Source organism: Macrotis lagotis, chromosome 1 (assembly GCF_037893015.1).
Source record: "Macrotis lagotis isolate mMagLag1 chromosome 1, bilby.v1.9.chrom.fasta, whole genome shotgun sequence".
Taxonomy (NCBI): domain Eukaryota; kingdom Metazoa; phylum Chordata; class Mammalia; order Peramelemorphia; family Peramelidae; genus Macrotis; species Macrotis lagotis.
In genome coordinates this window covers 263,287,865-263,305,272 of record NC_133658.1, presented here as the reverse complement: position 1 = coordinate 263,305,272, position 17,408 = coordinate 263,287,865, and the positions used below count along the sequence as shown (strand labels likewise).

At 36.3% G+C, this 17,408-nt stretch overlaps 1 protein-coding gene across 4 annotated transcripts in view; it reads right to left on the bottom strand.

The window, feature by feature from the left end:
* VAPB (VAMP associated protein B and C) overlaps nucleotides 1-17,408 on the bottom strand; it is a 182,922-nt gene that overhangs the window by 148,186 nt on the left and 17,328 nt on the right. Inside the window, exon 1 of one of the 4 annotated variants that reach the window (XM_074210349.1) lies at nucleotides 206-8,098. The exons of the other annotated variants lie outside the window; for them this stretch is intronic. Within the exon in view, the coding sequence (XP_074066450.1) occupies nucleotides 206-260 (55 nt within the window). The 5' untranslated portion in view covers nucleotides 261-8,098. Of the gene's footprint in view, nucleotides 1-205; nucleotides 8,099-17,408 lie in introns of those variants that run through there. 4 annotated transcript variants of the gene reach the window in all.

Sequence of the window (17,408 nt, the reverse complement as noted above, 5' to 3'; positions counted from 1 at the left end):
CCATCTGATGGTTCAGAGTGAATGTAAACAGCAATTGTTTTCGTTTTGGTCAGAAACCCAGAGAGTTTTGCCTTCCCAGACTGATTTTTCTTTTTAGACGAGGTTAAAGAGGTTATTCTTTGTCTCATTTCTTTTTCATCTAGCCTTGATCACTGATTGGACTTTGCCTCAGTCAAACTGAGAGCTGTTAAAGACCTTTGCTTACAGATGTAAAGGTCTTCCACTATATCCAGGCAAATTCCAGTTGTCCTGATCCACATCTGGCCAATGAACCCAGATAGCTCTGGAAGAGAAAGTAAAGCTGGTGACTTTATATAATTCCCCCTTCCCCTAAATCCAATTCACCCTAAGGTTATGTTCTCTTTGAGAATGAAGATCAAACAACAATTTGAGCTGAGTTTTGAAGAAAGAAAAGGATTCTGGGAGCCAGAAGGACAAGTATATTCCAAGCAAAGGGTAAGGGTTTGTTTCACACTGCAAAGCAGGAAAAAAGAAGATAGAGTTTGTATTAAGAGCCAGTAGGCTGATTTGGCGAGCCAGTAGAGGTCATAAAGTAATATGAAATAAAACTGTAAATATGACTTCCTCTCTCCTTCCTCTTTCTTTCCTTGCAAAAAACAAGATCATAGCTAAGAGCAATTTTAAAAATTACCTAGTTTAACGCACTTATTTTACACATGAAAAAATCCAAGACAGTTAAGTGATTTGTAGGATCATAGATTTTGAGCTAGTGGGGAACTTAAAGGTTATTTAGTTTAAATTCCCTAAGTTTATAGCTAAGAAACCAAGGTTCAATGACTTGCCTATGGTAATAAATAAAGGATAAAAAGAAATCGTGTCTATGATGTAAGGAGGAAATTGGAATACGACCACTAATATTTCATTGGGCCACATAACACCACCAATACTATATTGTCTATACCCTACATAAAGAGAATTTGGCTGTTTTTGAAGAGCAGAATTAGATGCTACAACTTAGACTTGAAATAATGTTAGTGAACAAAGGATAATCCAGTATGAAGTTCTTCTAAGGTAAAACCAGGTTATTCCAAGCTCTTTCAAAATCACCATGAAGAGAGACATACATGCACTGGACAAAAATTTAAAACATTGAGCTTCCAGCACTTTTGCTCTCCAGCTGTTGTCCTTTAATGTGCACTATGATGTGGACACACATTAAAAAGAAGAGCAAGGATTTGAACTGAGCTCTGTCTCCAAATCCAAATGTTTTCTGTACAGTTGCAAGTTGCAAAGCTGAGATGTGAATTAATATCTCTCTGGTTCCACATACATTGAGTGCTGCTGACTCCCCTACATTTTGCCATTTCTGGACCACCAAGAGTACTCACAAACCCAAATTAATATAAGCTTAAATGAAACATAATAAGGAAGCTAATTTCTGGAGGTGTGAAGGAGATATGTCTATATATGAGGAGAGGGAGTGAATTCCCAAACTAAATACAAACTATTTTTGGATTTTTATGTCACAGCTCCTACTCAAAAATTAACCCAAGTATCTACTTACAACTCCCACCTCCAATGATCTGATTCCAAGGTTAACCAGAAGATTAAAAACACCATTTACAAAACAAAATAATGCTTAGAGTGATTATTGTGGAGCAGAGAGAAACTATTTATCCAAACAACATTAACCCAGGTACCCTCAAACTGTTGTGCAGCTGTTATATGTAATGGATATAGTAAAGTCACTCAATATTCAGGAGGAAGGACAAGTAATTTCTCTACTGAGGTAGAAAGACAACTGAACAGGAGACACATCAGACATATGTTGGCTGTGTGACACTATTATTTTCTAAGATGATAAGAGAACAATCTGTCTATGTGAATTTGTATATAGGGAGTTTCCTCCCTGTGAGTTCCTTACCCCAGGTGTCAAAACATATGATACAAAGGGTAACCTCTCAAGTATTGTCAGAAGCAAATTAAATTATAACTGGGAAATATTTTACAAAATAAACATATCAATTGATGAGCATTTGTTAAATGCCTCCTATGTGGATGTGTTGGGCATACAATGACAAAAAGGAAACAATCCTAGCCCTCAAGAAGATTATATTGTATTGAAAGTCTACAAGAGGCCCTCTACACCCTTCCTCAGAAATACACTTGAGAATGAGGCTCTGGTATTGCTCTGTTAGAGTTTCATATATACTATCTCTTTATTATTATATCAGTTTATAGGTTCCAGGCTCAAATCTCAGATCCAAGATTTATTAGGCTTTCTACCCTGAACTTCTCTCAGGTCTAAATTTCCTTATTTATGGCAAATAATTTTTTTTAAGTTTTTTCAAGGCAAATGGGGTTAAAGTGGCTTGCCCAAGGCCATGCAGCTAGGTAATTATTAAGTGTTTGAGGCGGGATTTGAACTCAGGTGCTCCTGACTTCAGGGCTGGTGCTTTTGGTGCTTTATCCACTGCACCACCTAGTTGCCCCAAATGCCAGATAATTTCTAAGGTCCCTTTTAGCTTGGGATCCTATGACCCAACCTTATCCTCTGCTCCCAATCTCCCAACACTTCATGATTACTCAAGCTATCAAACTTAGCTGGGGATGGGACCAAGCAGGGGATGAGTAAAATAAATTACAAAATTCTCACATCCAAGAGTAAGACAAAACAAAAAACAACCCATATTTTTCGAGGTGAAAGACAATCAAAAATTAAAATTTCCTGGAAATGGCAAATTTGGGAAGGGGTGGGGCCTGGAATTTATTTTTCTCATAAACACCAGGAAAAGGTGTCTAGGAAGACTTTCCAATTTGATTACTAGAACTATCTTTTCAAAGAGAGTTAGTTATTTACTTAGAACAAGAGTCAGTTATAAAATGGGAAGTTCAAGTGAATCTCCCAGTAATCAGTGCATCCCTCTGCCCCATATTTCCTCTATATGTTCTTTATCATATCAACTTGGATTGTCCTCAGAAGAATGTAGGCTCCTTAAGTATAGGAACCTCAGTGCCCAGCAAATAGTATATACATATATACAGAATTACAGATTCAGAAGTGGAAAGGACTTTACAAACTCCTGAGTTCACCTTTTCAGATGAGAAGGAGGCACAGAAGTGATTTGCTCAGGGTCATAATGAATACCTCATGTCTGAGGCAGGATTTGAATTCAGGACTTTCCAGTGTTCTACACACTATACCAAGTTGCTTCTATTTAATAAATATTGATTGGACTACATTGAGATTGTAATCTTTATAGCACTTATTTCAGAGGTTTGTAAACTCCAGTACCTTATTAAATTACCCTGCTTCCTTTTAAGCCAGAGAGCTTTAATTCTGAATTTAAAAATTGATAATAATCCCAAATACATCAAAACACCTCTAAACCTATATATTACTAATGAGAACAGTTGTTGTTGTTCAGTTGCTTCCAACTCTCCACAACCTCATTTGTGATTTTCTTGGCAAAGATAAGGGAATGATTTGTCATTTCCTTCTCCAACTCATTTTACAGATGAAAAACTGAAGTGAACAGGGTTAAGTGACTTGCCCATAGCTAATAAGTGTCTAAGGACAGATTTGAACTCAGGAAGATGAGTTATTCCTGGTGCCCATTCCAGTGGTCTATCCACTGCGCCACCTTACTGTCCTTTAAGTCTTTACTTTAGTCCAATTATGCAGAACCTATTTAAAAGTATTTTTTCCATTATATTAATTCCTTCTTTTAAAAACCCATAGAAAGGGGTGGCTAGGTGGCACAGTGGATAGAACACCAGCCCTGGAGTCAGGAGTACCTGACCGGCCTTAGACACTTAATAATTACCTAGCTGAGCAGCCTTGGGCAAGCCGCTTAACCCCATTTGCCTTGCAAAAACACACACACACACACACACACACACACAGAAATCATTATTGTTCAAAGTATCTACATCTCATCTCTGTCTCCTGGCTTCTTTGTATAAGAAGCTGTTCAAGGTCCTCTTTTTTTGGTGTCTTCCCTCTGAAATCATGACCATTTCATGCTCATTTATCTTTTCTGCAGATAGTTGTTTGCTTATGATTGCCTTGAGAACAATGTTTTTTGCCCTTCTTTGTATCTCTAGCACTAAGCAAAGTGTCGAATACAGCATGTAATTAATAAATGCTATGTGAGTGTAGGACTATATTTTATTGGAAGGTAAGCTTATTAAAGGCAGGGGATTTTTATCTTTCTAGAGGCAGCTTAGCTTGGTGGTACAGTGGATAGAAAGTTGAACCTGGAGCTGGGTAAGCTATTTCAACTCCAGCCTCAGACACTGACTAGTTCTGCAAATTAATGGCAAATCATTTATCTGGTCAGGTTCAGTTTTCTCATACTTTAAAATGATGATAATAACAGCCCCTGCCATATAAGGTTTGTACAAGCACTTTAACATTAATCTCATTTTGGGGCGGCTAGGTGGCGCAGTGGATAGAGCACTTGGCCCTGGAGTCAGGAGTGCCTGAGTTCAAATCCAACCTCAACACTAGGTAATTATTATTATTACCTATCTGTGTGGCCTTGGACAAGCCACTTAACCCCATTGCCTTGCAAAAAAAAAATCTCATTTGATCCTTACAACAACCTTGTGGAAGTAGGTTCTATTATTATTCCCATTTTACATATAATATAACTGAGGCAGAAGTTCTGTAACTTTAGTCTTCAGAGCTCACACAGGGTCAACCAATAAGTCAAAGGAGTACTTGAAATTGTCTTGATTGGGTATCTCCTTTCCACATGTCATCCTAGATAGCATATCTCAACCACAATTTGTCAACATTATCCACATTTCTTGGGTGGGGATCTGGACCTGTAATTTTATTTATGTACTATAGAAACTTCCCACTCAGAAGGTAAGGTCTGTAACTTCAAGAATAAAACAGTTGCCTACAGGAGCTCTGAGAAGTTAAATGACTATCCCAGATTCATACACCTAGTATATATATATATGGTGCAACACTTGAACCCAGACCTCTACAACTCCAAAACTTACCCTTGTTGCTGAAAACAGTAGGCATTTGAAAACTGTTTGTTACAAGGAACTACACAGTATTTTCCTTATATAAAGCTATGAGATAGAACATGTTATTCTATTTGACAGATGAGGAATATAAAGTTTCAGAAGTCTGATTGGTGTCAGACAATCAGGACTTGAACTCAGGTTCTCAAAGTAAAGTAAAGATGCTCCTTTCTAAACCAAAATGATCAAAGTTAAATTAGCTGAACATATTGTTGCACAGGAAAATTCATCTCAAACACATTTTTCAAGCAAGATGAAAAAAACATGCCAAATCTCATGACCTTTTTCTAAGTCTCTTCCTGGATGTACTCTAGGACACTGTTCTCACTAGTTATCTTCCAGCCATGTGACTACTCTTTCTCAGACTCCTTTTTTAGATCTTCATCCAGGGTACGTCCACTAATGTGTACCCCCCCCCCCAGTCTTTGCCCTTGTCCTGTACTCTATCTCTCCAAGCATACTATCTCATTTGGTGATCTCATCAACTCTCAGGGGTTCAGTGTTAGAAATCAGACACTCAAACATCTTTTGACAATTAGCAAAATGAAGCTTACTTAGCTGTAATATAGAAAAGATTTTCAACAAAAGATAAAACAGGGGGTGACTAGGTGGCAGAGTGGATAGAGCACCAGCCTTGGAGTCAGGAGGACCTGGGTTCAAATCCAGCCTCAGACACTTAATAATTACCTAGCTGTGTGGCCTTGGGCAAGCCACTTAACCCCATTTGCCTTGCAAAAACCTAAAAAAAAAAAAAAGATAAAACAGTGCAGATAGCTGTCTCTTGCCCTTTCCCTGACCCAATGACTGCTATGCAACCTTACCCCATCCAAACTTTACCCAACTTTTCCTATTATTCTGTGTACATTCTTCCACCATTCTTCCAAATACCCAGGATTGTAACCTAAAGGTTATTTCCCGCTTTTTCATGCTAATTTTTGCACTCATTGTTTCGAATTTGATATTAGTATGTTATGTTTTGCCATGTTCTGTCCAGAAATGGCTTTTCCATAGTAGTCATTTTGTACAAGACAAACAAAAAAAAAAAAGAAAGGAAAGAAGGAAGGAAGGAGGAAAGGAAGGAAAAAATCTGGCTCCTCCCAACCTTTCCAGACTTCATACACTTTACTCCCCCCTCTATAACTCTTTGATCCAATAAGTTTACTTACTTTTTGTATTTCCCCATGTATAAGATGCACCCTTTACAGAAAAATTTGGGGTCTAAAAACTGGGAGTGTCTTGTACAGTGATTGTAGATTTTGCTATCTGCATTTCCCGTTTTTTCATGCTTATTTTTGCACTCATTGTTTTGCATTTGATATCAGTACATTAGGTTATGTTTTGCCATGTTCTGTCCAGAAATGGCTCAGAAAGATTTTTGTACAGTGCTAAATTCAAGTTAAAAGTGATCCAGTCTGCAAAAGTAAATTGTGCTGCTGAACCCAAGTTGATCCTCCTCCAACTGAGAAAGTAATCCAAGATTGACTGTGGGAAGAAGAAACCCTTCTGAAAATGCCCCGGCAGAAGGTCAAGAAAGGCAAGTCAGCCAAATGGCCTGATTCTGAGAAGGAATTGAAGAGATCAGTTGAAGAGCAAAAGGCCATTGGAATTCCTGTGTCCACAGATGGTTCAGAATGAGGTCAGAAGAATTCCTGATGAAAAAGAAATGACTGATTTCAAAGGAGGACACAATTGGTGCTTCAGGTTCATGAAACATGAGTCCAGGCACCAGATTTGCCCAGGGAGTGCTTATAGTCAACCACAGACCAGAGCACAGGCAAGAGAGCAGTCAGATCCTCTCCTGAGACAGGGTTTCGTCATCAAACACAAATGAGGACGAGCTAATAGATGGTAATTTTGACAGTGATGAGGAGTTGTATGAATTTTATGATGAATAAAACTTGAGTTCAATAACTTTATGCAATACATTTTTTTCAAATTTCGGGCCCCCAAATTAAGGTGCATCTTATACATGGGGAAATACAACCTCTCACTCACTTCGACAACCTGATTAGCAAGTTTTGGCATTTCTACCTTCACAACACCTCTAGTACTTCCCTTCTCCTCTTTCATACAGTAGGTCCTCAATACCTCTAAGCCTGAATTACTCTAACATCCTTCTGGTTGATCTCTCTGCATCAAATCTCCCAATACTCTTATTTTACCCTCCACTTGTCTATTAAAGTGATTTTCCTAAAGTGATGAGGAGCATGACAGCCTTATACTAAAAATCTAGTAGCTCCCTCTTCACCACAGGATTAAATGCAAGTCCTTTCTTTTAAAAAGGCAGCAAACTTATTTTTTATTTATTCCCCCCCACATATGATAAAACACTATTAAAACTGTTTTTTAAAGTTCCAATTCCAAACTCTATCCTTCCTTCCCTTCCCCATGATGGTAAGCAATCCAATATTGGTAATATATATGCAATCATGTAAAATTTTTCCATATTAGTCATTCTTTTAACATACCATGCTACCTCTGGGGCTCCAAATAAATACATGTCTTTTGGCTTGCACTTATAATTGCATGGGAGATAACTCCTACTGATACTTACTTTTTTTAACCCCTCCCCCCAAAAGAAAAAAGTTATAAGAATGGCTATTGTTTGATCAGATTTCAGCATTCCCTCACATCCAATTCATATGCATGTCATGGCATCGTCTCCCTGATGTCATGGTCTTCAAGAGCAAAGGACAAATATCATCATCAGTCTTACACAAAGAACAGAGCTGGGTCTCAGGGTCAACAAGACCCAGCCATCTCAAGTCCTAATTGATACAAATTGGCTATATAAGACAATTCTCTAAAACAGAATTGCTGTTGGAAGAATATAAGTTCCTTGAGGACAGAAACTATTCAATTTCTGTATCTAATATCCTCAGTACCTAGCTTGCAGCAGTCCCTTAAGAAATGCTGATTACCTGACTAAAATATTTCGAACATGGAAGAAGGATGAAACATGTTTTATTTGACCTCAAAAGGAAAGGTAGATGTTACTGGGGGGGGGGGGGGGATAGCAGATCAAACTGAGGATCACCCAAAGGACAATGAGAAGTCACATACTGGGTATGAGAAGATTGAGTCATATCAAAGAATCATGTGGGAGATGCTGTGTAAAGTATAACAAATAAAAGCATGGTTAAAAATGGATATGCACCAGTTATATAGTGAAAGTAAGGATGACTGGTATGGGACAATGATCTTCCTGTGATGTCAGGGTGGAACCCCCTCTGGCAAACCTTTGATAAGACACAGACTACAGTCATACAAGATAGGCAGGAATGCATCTGCTGGGTGCTGAGTCATAAGAAACAAAGAGAGACATATGAGATCACAAAGTCACTAGAATATTAAAGTAGTAAAATAAGGAAAGAAGTCCTAGAATCACAGTTCAATAAGGAAATGAGAGAAGAAGAGGAAAGAGGGAAAGATACAAGGAGTTAAAAGTTCAAGGATAGGCTGATGATTTTGAGGTGAGGGAATAAATGAAATTCATGCTTTTGCTATGGTTGGACTAGATTCACTTCAACCCATACTAACTGAATTGATTGTGGCCTCAGAGATTCTATATGCTAAAATACAAGTCATCAAATATTTATTTTCATTTCACCAAAGGAAAAATTTCAAAAGTTGCATTAGAAAAAATTTTTTTTCCTTTTGAAAAGTCAGGGATGATTAGAAAAATATAACCACATTTTCCAAGAAGGCAAAATTATGGCCAAGTTAAATTTCTCAACTTTTAACATGGGCACCATCTGAAACATGAAGGGAAGAAGGTAAGGAAAGAACAATGAAATGCCTAGTACAATCCCTATGGTCTTAATTTCTTCTTTTAATTATATGAATTATGTTCTTTATATGATCCTAATGATGTTCTTATGCATGAAACAGCTATAGATATTTCTCCCCTTTTTAGATGGCTTCAATCAAAAGCTGGATGACTATTTGTTTAGTATAAAAGGAATTCTTTTCCAGGTATGAGTTAGACTAGATATCTACCTACATCCCTTCTAATCCTGAAATTCTCAGTATATAAAATTGTCAATCCCATTATTTCAATTATTCCTCAAAGCAAATCCATGTGACAGGTAGAGAAAGTATCTCCTTTTTACAGATTAGTTAAACTGAAGCTAGGAGAGACTCAAGGCAGATAGGTCTAGAGTCAGGAAGACCCTAGTTCAAATTCACTTCACAAATTCAAATTCACAGACACTCCCTTGGCAAGTCACTTAACTTTGTAAATGGGAATAATAGCACTTAAACTCAGGGTATCAAATGAACTGTATAAAGCACTTAACTCAGTGTTTAGCACATTAATAAATGCAAGACCTCTCCCTTACCCACCTCCTCAATGATACATCCACAGTCACAGTATAAGGATGTATGTGAACTAGACAGAAAATAAAAGGTCATGTAACCTCAAAGTCTGGGATTCTTTTTTTTTTTTGAAGGTTTGGGAAAATGGGAGTGGTGAGGGTAGATGGGGCAAAAGAAGAACACCTCTTTTAATTACTTTAAAGGAAAATATTTTCTTTTGGAGGTAAGACCTTTGGTTTTATGGGTGTAGGAGCTCCATGTGATAACTCTTTCTTACCACAGTAGATCTATATCTTTTCTACAACTAATCTTATCATTCTGCCAAAGGATACTGAAAAGTTAGCTCATAAATCACAAAACATATTGGAGAATGGATTTTAACACAGGTAGAAGGTGAATTTTCTGTCTATTATGGTCTAATGCTTCTCCAAAAAAAAGGAAGATTAGGAATCATTTCTCAAATATAAATCATAACTCTGACATTTAAATAACACTTTTTAACAATGATTCTTCTGAGAAATGAGGCAGACTGTAGTGCCACTTGTATCATTCTTCTTTATCCCCATGGCCACAACTTTAGAGCTGGTCTCTCATCACCTCATGCCTAGACTATTGGCACTAGAAAGCTCTGCCTGTCTGAAGTCTCTCCCCACCCCAAACCATACTTCATTCAGACACCAAAGTGATTTTCCTAAAGCACAGGTCTAACCATCTACTATAATTTCCAGGATCAAGTACAAAATCCTCTGTTTGGCTTTCAAAGCCCTTCACAACCTAGTCCCTTCCTCCTTTCCAATTTTCTTAGTATATCTTACTCTCTGCTAGACCAATGGCATCTGTCTATAACCAAGATACTCCATCTCTCAGCTGTCCTCCATGCTAGGAATATTCCTTCTTCATCTCCATCTCCAGACTTCTCTATTTTCCTTCAACTCCCATCAAAAAGTCCATCTTATACAGTAAGCCTTTCCTAAACCCTCATTTCTAGTACTTTACTTCTTTTCATTATGTCTTTTTTATTCTGCATATAGTCTGTTTGTCCATAGTTGTTTGCTTGTTGTCTGTCCCATTAAATTGGGAGCTTTACGGGTTGTATTTCATTGCTTTTTGTTTAACACAGGACGTAGCACATACAACGAACTTAAGTGTTTACTGTCTCCCATTTTACAGATAAGGAAATTGAGACTTGGAACTATGTAGCAGGTGTCACTGCTAAGATCCAAACTCAGGTCTTTTGACCCAAGTTCAACATTCTTTCTATTAGAGCAACCTGCTTCTGGTGAGCAAAGAAGAGAAAAGGAAATCCTTTAACTTCTTGAACCTGCAGATAGTGTTAAAACAGTAGATATGCAAGTTTTAGGTCTTTGAAAAAAGTTGTGCTCTAGCAAATGTCTCAAAATGATTTAGTCCAAGTTGAAATATAAAGAATAGATAGATAGATAAATAAATAGAGCAGAGGAGATTAATTGTGCTTTGTAATAGAAAAAAATACAAAGGAAGGTGGCTTAGCTATAATGGATCTAAAACTATATTATAAAGTAGCACTCATCAAAACTATCTGCAACTGGCTAAGAAAGAAAGTAGATTAGTGGAATAGATGAGGTACAAAAGTGGTTAATGACTATGGTAACTTATTGTTTAATAAACACAAAGACAAAACTGTTGGGAAAACTGAAAAAATAATATGGCAAAAACTGGGAATAGACCAAAATCTCACAACCTGTAACAAGATAAGGTTGAGGTACAGGACTGAGACATAAAGGGTGATGCCATAAATCAATTAGAAGAACAAAAAATAGTCTATCTGTCAGATCTATGGAATGGGGAGAAGTTTAGACCAAAGAAGAGGTAGAGAACATAATAAATTGCAAAATGGATAATTTTGACTATATTAAATTAAAAAGTTTTTGTAACAACAAAGACAATGTAACCAAGATTAAAAGGACTGTAGAAAGATGGGGAAACAATTTTCACAGCTAGTGTTTCTGATAAAGGACTCATTTATAAAATACATAGAGAACTGACTCAAATTTAAAAGAAAATTAAGTCATTCTCTAATTGCTAAATAACCAAAGGATATGAACAGGCAGTTTTCAGAAGAATAAACTACTATAGTCATATGAAAAAATGCTCCAAATCATTATTGATTAGAGAAATGAAAATTAAAACAACTGAGGTACCATCTCATAATTAACAAATTGGCTAAAATGACAAAAAAGGAAAATAGTCAATGTTAGAGAGGATGTGGGAAAATTGGGACCCTAATGCACTGTTCGTGGAATTGTAAACTGATCCAGAGACCAGTTTGGAATTATGCCTAAAGACCAATAAAACTGTGCATACCCTTTGATCCAGTAATATCACTTCTTGGTCTATATCCCAAAGAGATAAGAAAAAAGAAGGGGGGGGGGGGGAAGATCCATATGTACAAAAACATTTATAGCAGCATTTTTTTTGTAATGACAAAGAATTGGAAATTGAGGGGATTCCCATCAATTGGGGAATGGCTGAACAAGTTATTGTATATGAAATTTATGGAGAAAAATAGTATTTGTCCTTCATTTTCGAAGAATGCCATGACATCAGGGAGATGATGTCATGACAAGCATGTGAATTGGATTTGAGTGAGTAGGTGCTGTACTAAGTTATCAGTCTCACTTTTTCCTCCAGAGATATCTAGGTCCAGTGGCCAGATATGAATCAGGACAAATGGAGATAGTCCTGGATTTGAATTCAGGTCCTCTTAACTTCAGAGTCAGCACTCTGCCTACTGTGCCATCTAGTTGTCTTTCAATGTTATGGAGTACTATAGTTTTGTAAGAAAAAAATGAACTGCTTGACTTCAGAAAAGTCTGGAAAGACTTAGATGAGCTGATGCTGAATGAAGTGAGCAGAACCAGGAGAACACTGTACACATTAACAGCAACATTGCAAGATGATCAATTATGATGGACACAGCTCCTCTCAGCAGTTCAGTGATCAAGGGCAATCCTGAGAAACCTGTTAAGGAAAATGCCATCCATATCCAGAGGGAAAAAAACAATGATTCTGAATGCAAAGCAAAGCATACTATGTTCATTTAAAAAAAACTTTTTATGTTTTTTTTCTTATGTTTTTTCTTTTAGTTCTAATTCTTCTTTCATAACATAACTAATATGGAAACATGTTAAACATCATTAGACATATACAACCTATATCAGATTGCTGTCATAGGGAAGGGGAAGGGCAAGGGAAGGAAGGATGACAGAAAAAACTGTGAATCTCAAAAGTTTGCATGAGAATAAATGTTGAAAACTATCTTTGGATTTAACTGGAAAAATAAATAAAAATATATTTTAAAAAAGATAACTGTGCTTTGGGGAAAGTGACTAAATTACGTTAAATCTTTAAATGCACTATTTAAATTTCAGAAGTTCATTGTCTTAAAGATTCTCCAGCCCTTTGCCAAATGCAAACCATGCAATTCTCTGAGGCAGAAAGATTCCCATGCTTTCTTCTTTCCCTCCAGGATGACCCACAGAACAAGGACAAGCATCTTCTAGGTCCCCAATCAATACCTTTCCTCTCCCTCACCATCCCTTCGTCTAATTTCCTCAAAAATATGTACAATAATTATTCTGGTACTAACTTGTTCTACATGAACAAAAGAGCTCCCTTCTCTGAAGAGATGCCCAAGGTTGTCAAAGGTGGCCTAATCGGCTGGATTGGTTTCTCTATGCCCCAAATGTAGATTCCCAAGTGATTTCACACACACACACACACACACACACACACACACACACACACACACCCTTCTACCCTTACAGATATATAATATAAACATTTTTACATCAGGTCCACAAAGTAAAAAATTTAAAATAGCAGATTTTAGGGGGTAAACATTTTCTTTTTGTTTTTGCAAGGCAGTAAGTTAAGGTTAAGTCACTTGCTTGAACGAATTTGAACTCAGGTCTTCCTGATTCCAGGGCCAGTGCTCTATTCATTGTGCCTTAAAATTAGGAAAAATCTATCCAAGACTAAAGGCACTAGGGAAAAAAAAAAATCTTTTTTTAATCCAATTTTTCTAATTCATCCATCAGTTTACACATTAAATCAATATTTTAGAAAGAAAAAATATATACATTCTAAGCAATTAATTTGATTGGTTTTGAAAGCGGCATACATTTTGTTCCCATCCTGACGAGAGACACTATTGGAAACACATCATTTTGAAATTGTCACTTTATAAACAATTCCACCCCACCACACATAGAAATCCAAAAACAAGATTACTTCATTAACTTTTTACAATATCCCTTTGAGTTTTGTAGTCATGAAATACTATATACCATTACAGTGAAAGAGAAACTGAGGCAGTTAAAAATTTCTTAGAAAATTATTTGTTTAGTTGCACAAAACCCCTGAAGTTTGGGACGGTGTATCCTCCATCCTGGAAGTAGAAGTCAAGCTTTAACAAATTGTTAAAAGTCAAGAAATAGGCTGGAAAAATGAATAAACAACAGAAAAAATTTCTGACCAGAGAAAGCTACTATGGCGACATGCAAGATCAAAAGATCAGGAGATAATAACGTTAAACCCTAACATCAAAAGTCTACAAGAAAAATATGAATGAGTCCAAAAAGCATTTTAAAAAATAGTAGAAGAAAATTGGTAAGAGAAGAGTGATGATAGAAAATCATGGAAAAAAAGAGCCAACAGTTTGTTAAAAAGGAAATACAAGAAACACTTTAGAAAATATCACCTTACAAAACAGACGAGGCCAAATGGTAAAAGAGGTACAAAAAGACAATGAGGAGGGAAAAAAGCGGAATTGGTCAAACGGAAAAAGAGGAACAAAATTCATGGAAAGAAAAAAAAAACCCTTAAAAAAGCAGAATTAGCCAAATGGTAAGGGAGGCATAAAAGTTCCCTGAAGAAAACAATTCCTTAATAATTAGAATTGAGCAAATGAAAGCTAATGACTTAATAAGAAATCAAGAAATAATAAAATGAAATCAAAGGAATGAAAAAAATATAAGATTATGTGAAATACCTCACTGGAAAAACACATAACCTAGAAATTAGATTCAGGACATATAATTAAAAAAAAATTACTGGACTTCCTGAAAGCTATGATTAAAAAAAAAAACAAACTTAGCATTTCTTGAAAAGAAATTAGGAAAGAAAATTCCTTCCTAGAACCAGGGGGTAAAATAGAAAATGAAAGGCTCCAAGAAGATTCCAAATGAAATTCCAAATGAAAGAGATTCCAAAATGAAAACTGCCAAGAATACTATAATTAAATTCCAGAACTCTCAGGTCAAGGAAAGAATAACACAAACAACCAGAAATCAACAATTCAAATATTGTGGAGCTACAGTCAGAATAATACAGGATTTAGCAGCCTGTATATTAAAGGATTGGAGGACTTGGAATATGATATTCCAGAGAGCAAAGTAGCTAGGGATTACAACCAAGAATCACCTACCCAGGGGTGGCTAGGTGGCACAGTGGATACAGCACCAGCCTTGGAGTCAGGAGTACCTGAGTTCAAATCTGGCCTCAGACACTTAATAATTACCTAGTTGTGTGGCCTTGGGCAAGCCACTTAACCCCATTTGCCTAGCAAAAACCTAAAAAAAAAAAAAAAAAAAAGGAATCACCTACCCAGCAAAATTAAGTATAATCCTTCAAGGGGGGAAAAGAGAACATTTAACAAATTATGGGAATTTTATGCATTCTTGATGAAAAGACCAGAGCTGAATGGAAAAATGTTACTTTCAAATACAAAATCAAGAGGCATAAAAAGGTAAACAGAAAAGAGAAATCATAAGGGACCTAATAAAGTTAAGCTGTTTAGATTTACATGTTCCCATTACATGGGAAGCTGATACTTATAATTCATAAAACCTCTCTTATTAGGACAGTTAAGGCAGATGGCACATGAGTGAGTTAAATATAAAGGGATAATAGCTAAAAAAAATAAAGGGACAAGAAGAATGCATTGGGAGAAAGGAAAAGAGGGAGGAATATTAAGAAAAAGCTTCTACAATGGAGAGGAAGATGGGGAATGTGGAACCTTACTCTCATTAGAATTGGTTCAAAGAATGTATAATAACAAACACTCAATTGAGTATAGAATCTATTTTAATCTACAAGAAGAGAATGGGAATAAAGAAAGGAAGAAAGAGTGTACACTGGAGGAGGCAGTAGTCAGAAGTAAAACACTTTTGAGAAGAGACAAGGTGAAAGGAGGGAGGAAAGAATAAAATGGGGGGGGAGAATATCATAACTGAAAAAATTTGAAGCAATTTTCTCTAATAAAGACCTCATTTCTCAAATACAGAACCAAGTCAATTTCTAAAAATTGGAGTCATTCCCCAATTGATAAATGATCAAGAGATAGGAAGAGTTTTCAAAAGACATCAAAATTATCTAGACATATGAAAAAATTATCTAACTCACTGGAACAACCTATTATACTGGTTCATAGATCAGAAAAAGAGAATGAAAAATGTTGCAGGGGATAGGTAAAAAAATGAGAAATATACTACTGATAGAGCTGTAAACTCATTCAACCATTCTTTAGAGCAGGGGGTCCTAGAGCCCTGCCTGAGAACTGTATAAGGCCTGGTAATTATGTGATCTGGTCACTGTCAAGACAACCGCAGGTGGGACTCAACAGTCAATAAATCTAAGCGCTTTTGTGGGAGAATTAATTAAATATTTGAACAAACACAGCAGGTAAATTTTTGTTTTGGTCCTTGGTAGAAATAAGATTTCTCACTCCTCCAGGCACCCCTCCCCCCTCCACACCTTACTGCCTTCCCTTTTTCTATCCCCTCCTTCTGAGCAATCTGGAACTATACCCAAAGGACTATAAACTCTGCATATCCTTTGACCTAGCAGTGCCAACATGAGATAAAAAAAAACGAAGGGGGAAAAGGATACATACACACACACACACACACACACACACACACAGAAATAGTTCCAACAGATCTTTTCTGGTGGCAGAGTTGGAAATTGGGAGAATGCCCATCAATGTTTGTGACAGAATCCTACTGTGCTAAAAGAAAAGATGAGCAGGATGCTCTCAGCAAAACCTTGAAAGACATGACCTAATGCAAAAAGAAATGAACTGTGTACACAGTAATATTTGAGATGATCAGCTGTGAACAACTGAACTCTTCTCAGTAATATAACGATTCAAGAAAACTATGAAGGACTTATGATTGAATTTATCAGTCCTGAAAGAAATGATGACATCTGAATAGATTTAAGCATACTCTTAAAACTTTTCTTATTTTTCTTGAAGAAATATTTTGGTCAATATTTTTTCACAATTTGATTAATATGGAAATATGTTTTTCATGACTACACATGTGTAATTCATATTTAATTGCTTGCCTTCTCAATGGGGAGGTAGGGGAGAAGCAATGCAGAGAATTTGAAACTAAGCTTTAAAAATTATGCAACTGGAGAAAAATACTAAATAAATTTTTAAAATTATGTTTTTTATTTTTCTGAACTTCCATTTCAAAATACAACTTTCCCTTTCCTCTACCCAGTGAACCATGTTTTATAACAAAGATTAAGAAAAATATTTGAGCAAAACTACATAACATTCTACATTCCTGGCCTCTGCAAAAGAAGGGTGTCTTTTCTCTAAGAAGCAATGCTTGGTTAACTAAAATTAGACAGCTTTTGGTTTTTTGTTGTTGTTTCTATTTACATTGTTGTAGTAACCTTATATATTAGTTTATTCCTTCATTCTTGTCAATTCGCAAATGTTCCCATCCATGTGCCACCCTTCTCTAGCTTGACTCCTTCATGAACAAATTACTATCCTTATTATTTTTGAATCCTTTGACTCCCTTCACTGTCACCAGTTATGCTTTGCCAATCCCCATTTTTGGGGGGAGGGGATTTTTTTCTAACATTCACCACCTTTGTTCTCATTCAAATGATGCTGGAGGAAATCACAATTTTATGGACTCACCACAAATTTATGTTATTTAAGGAAACCATTCAAATCAACTGATTATCCTATTCTCCACAAAATTTATTTCAAATCTTTTCTCAAGTCTCCATGGCATCTTTGCCTT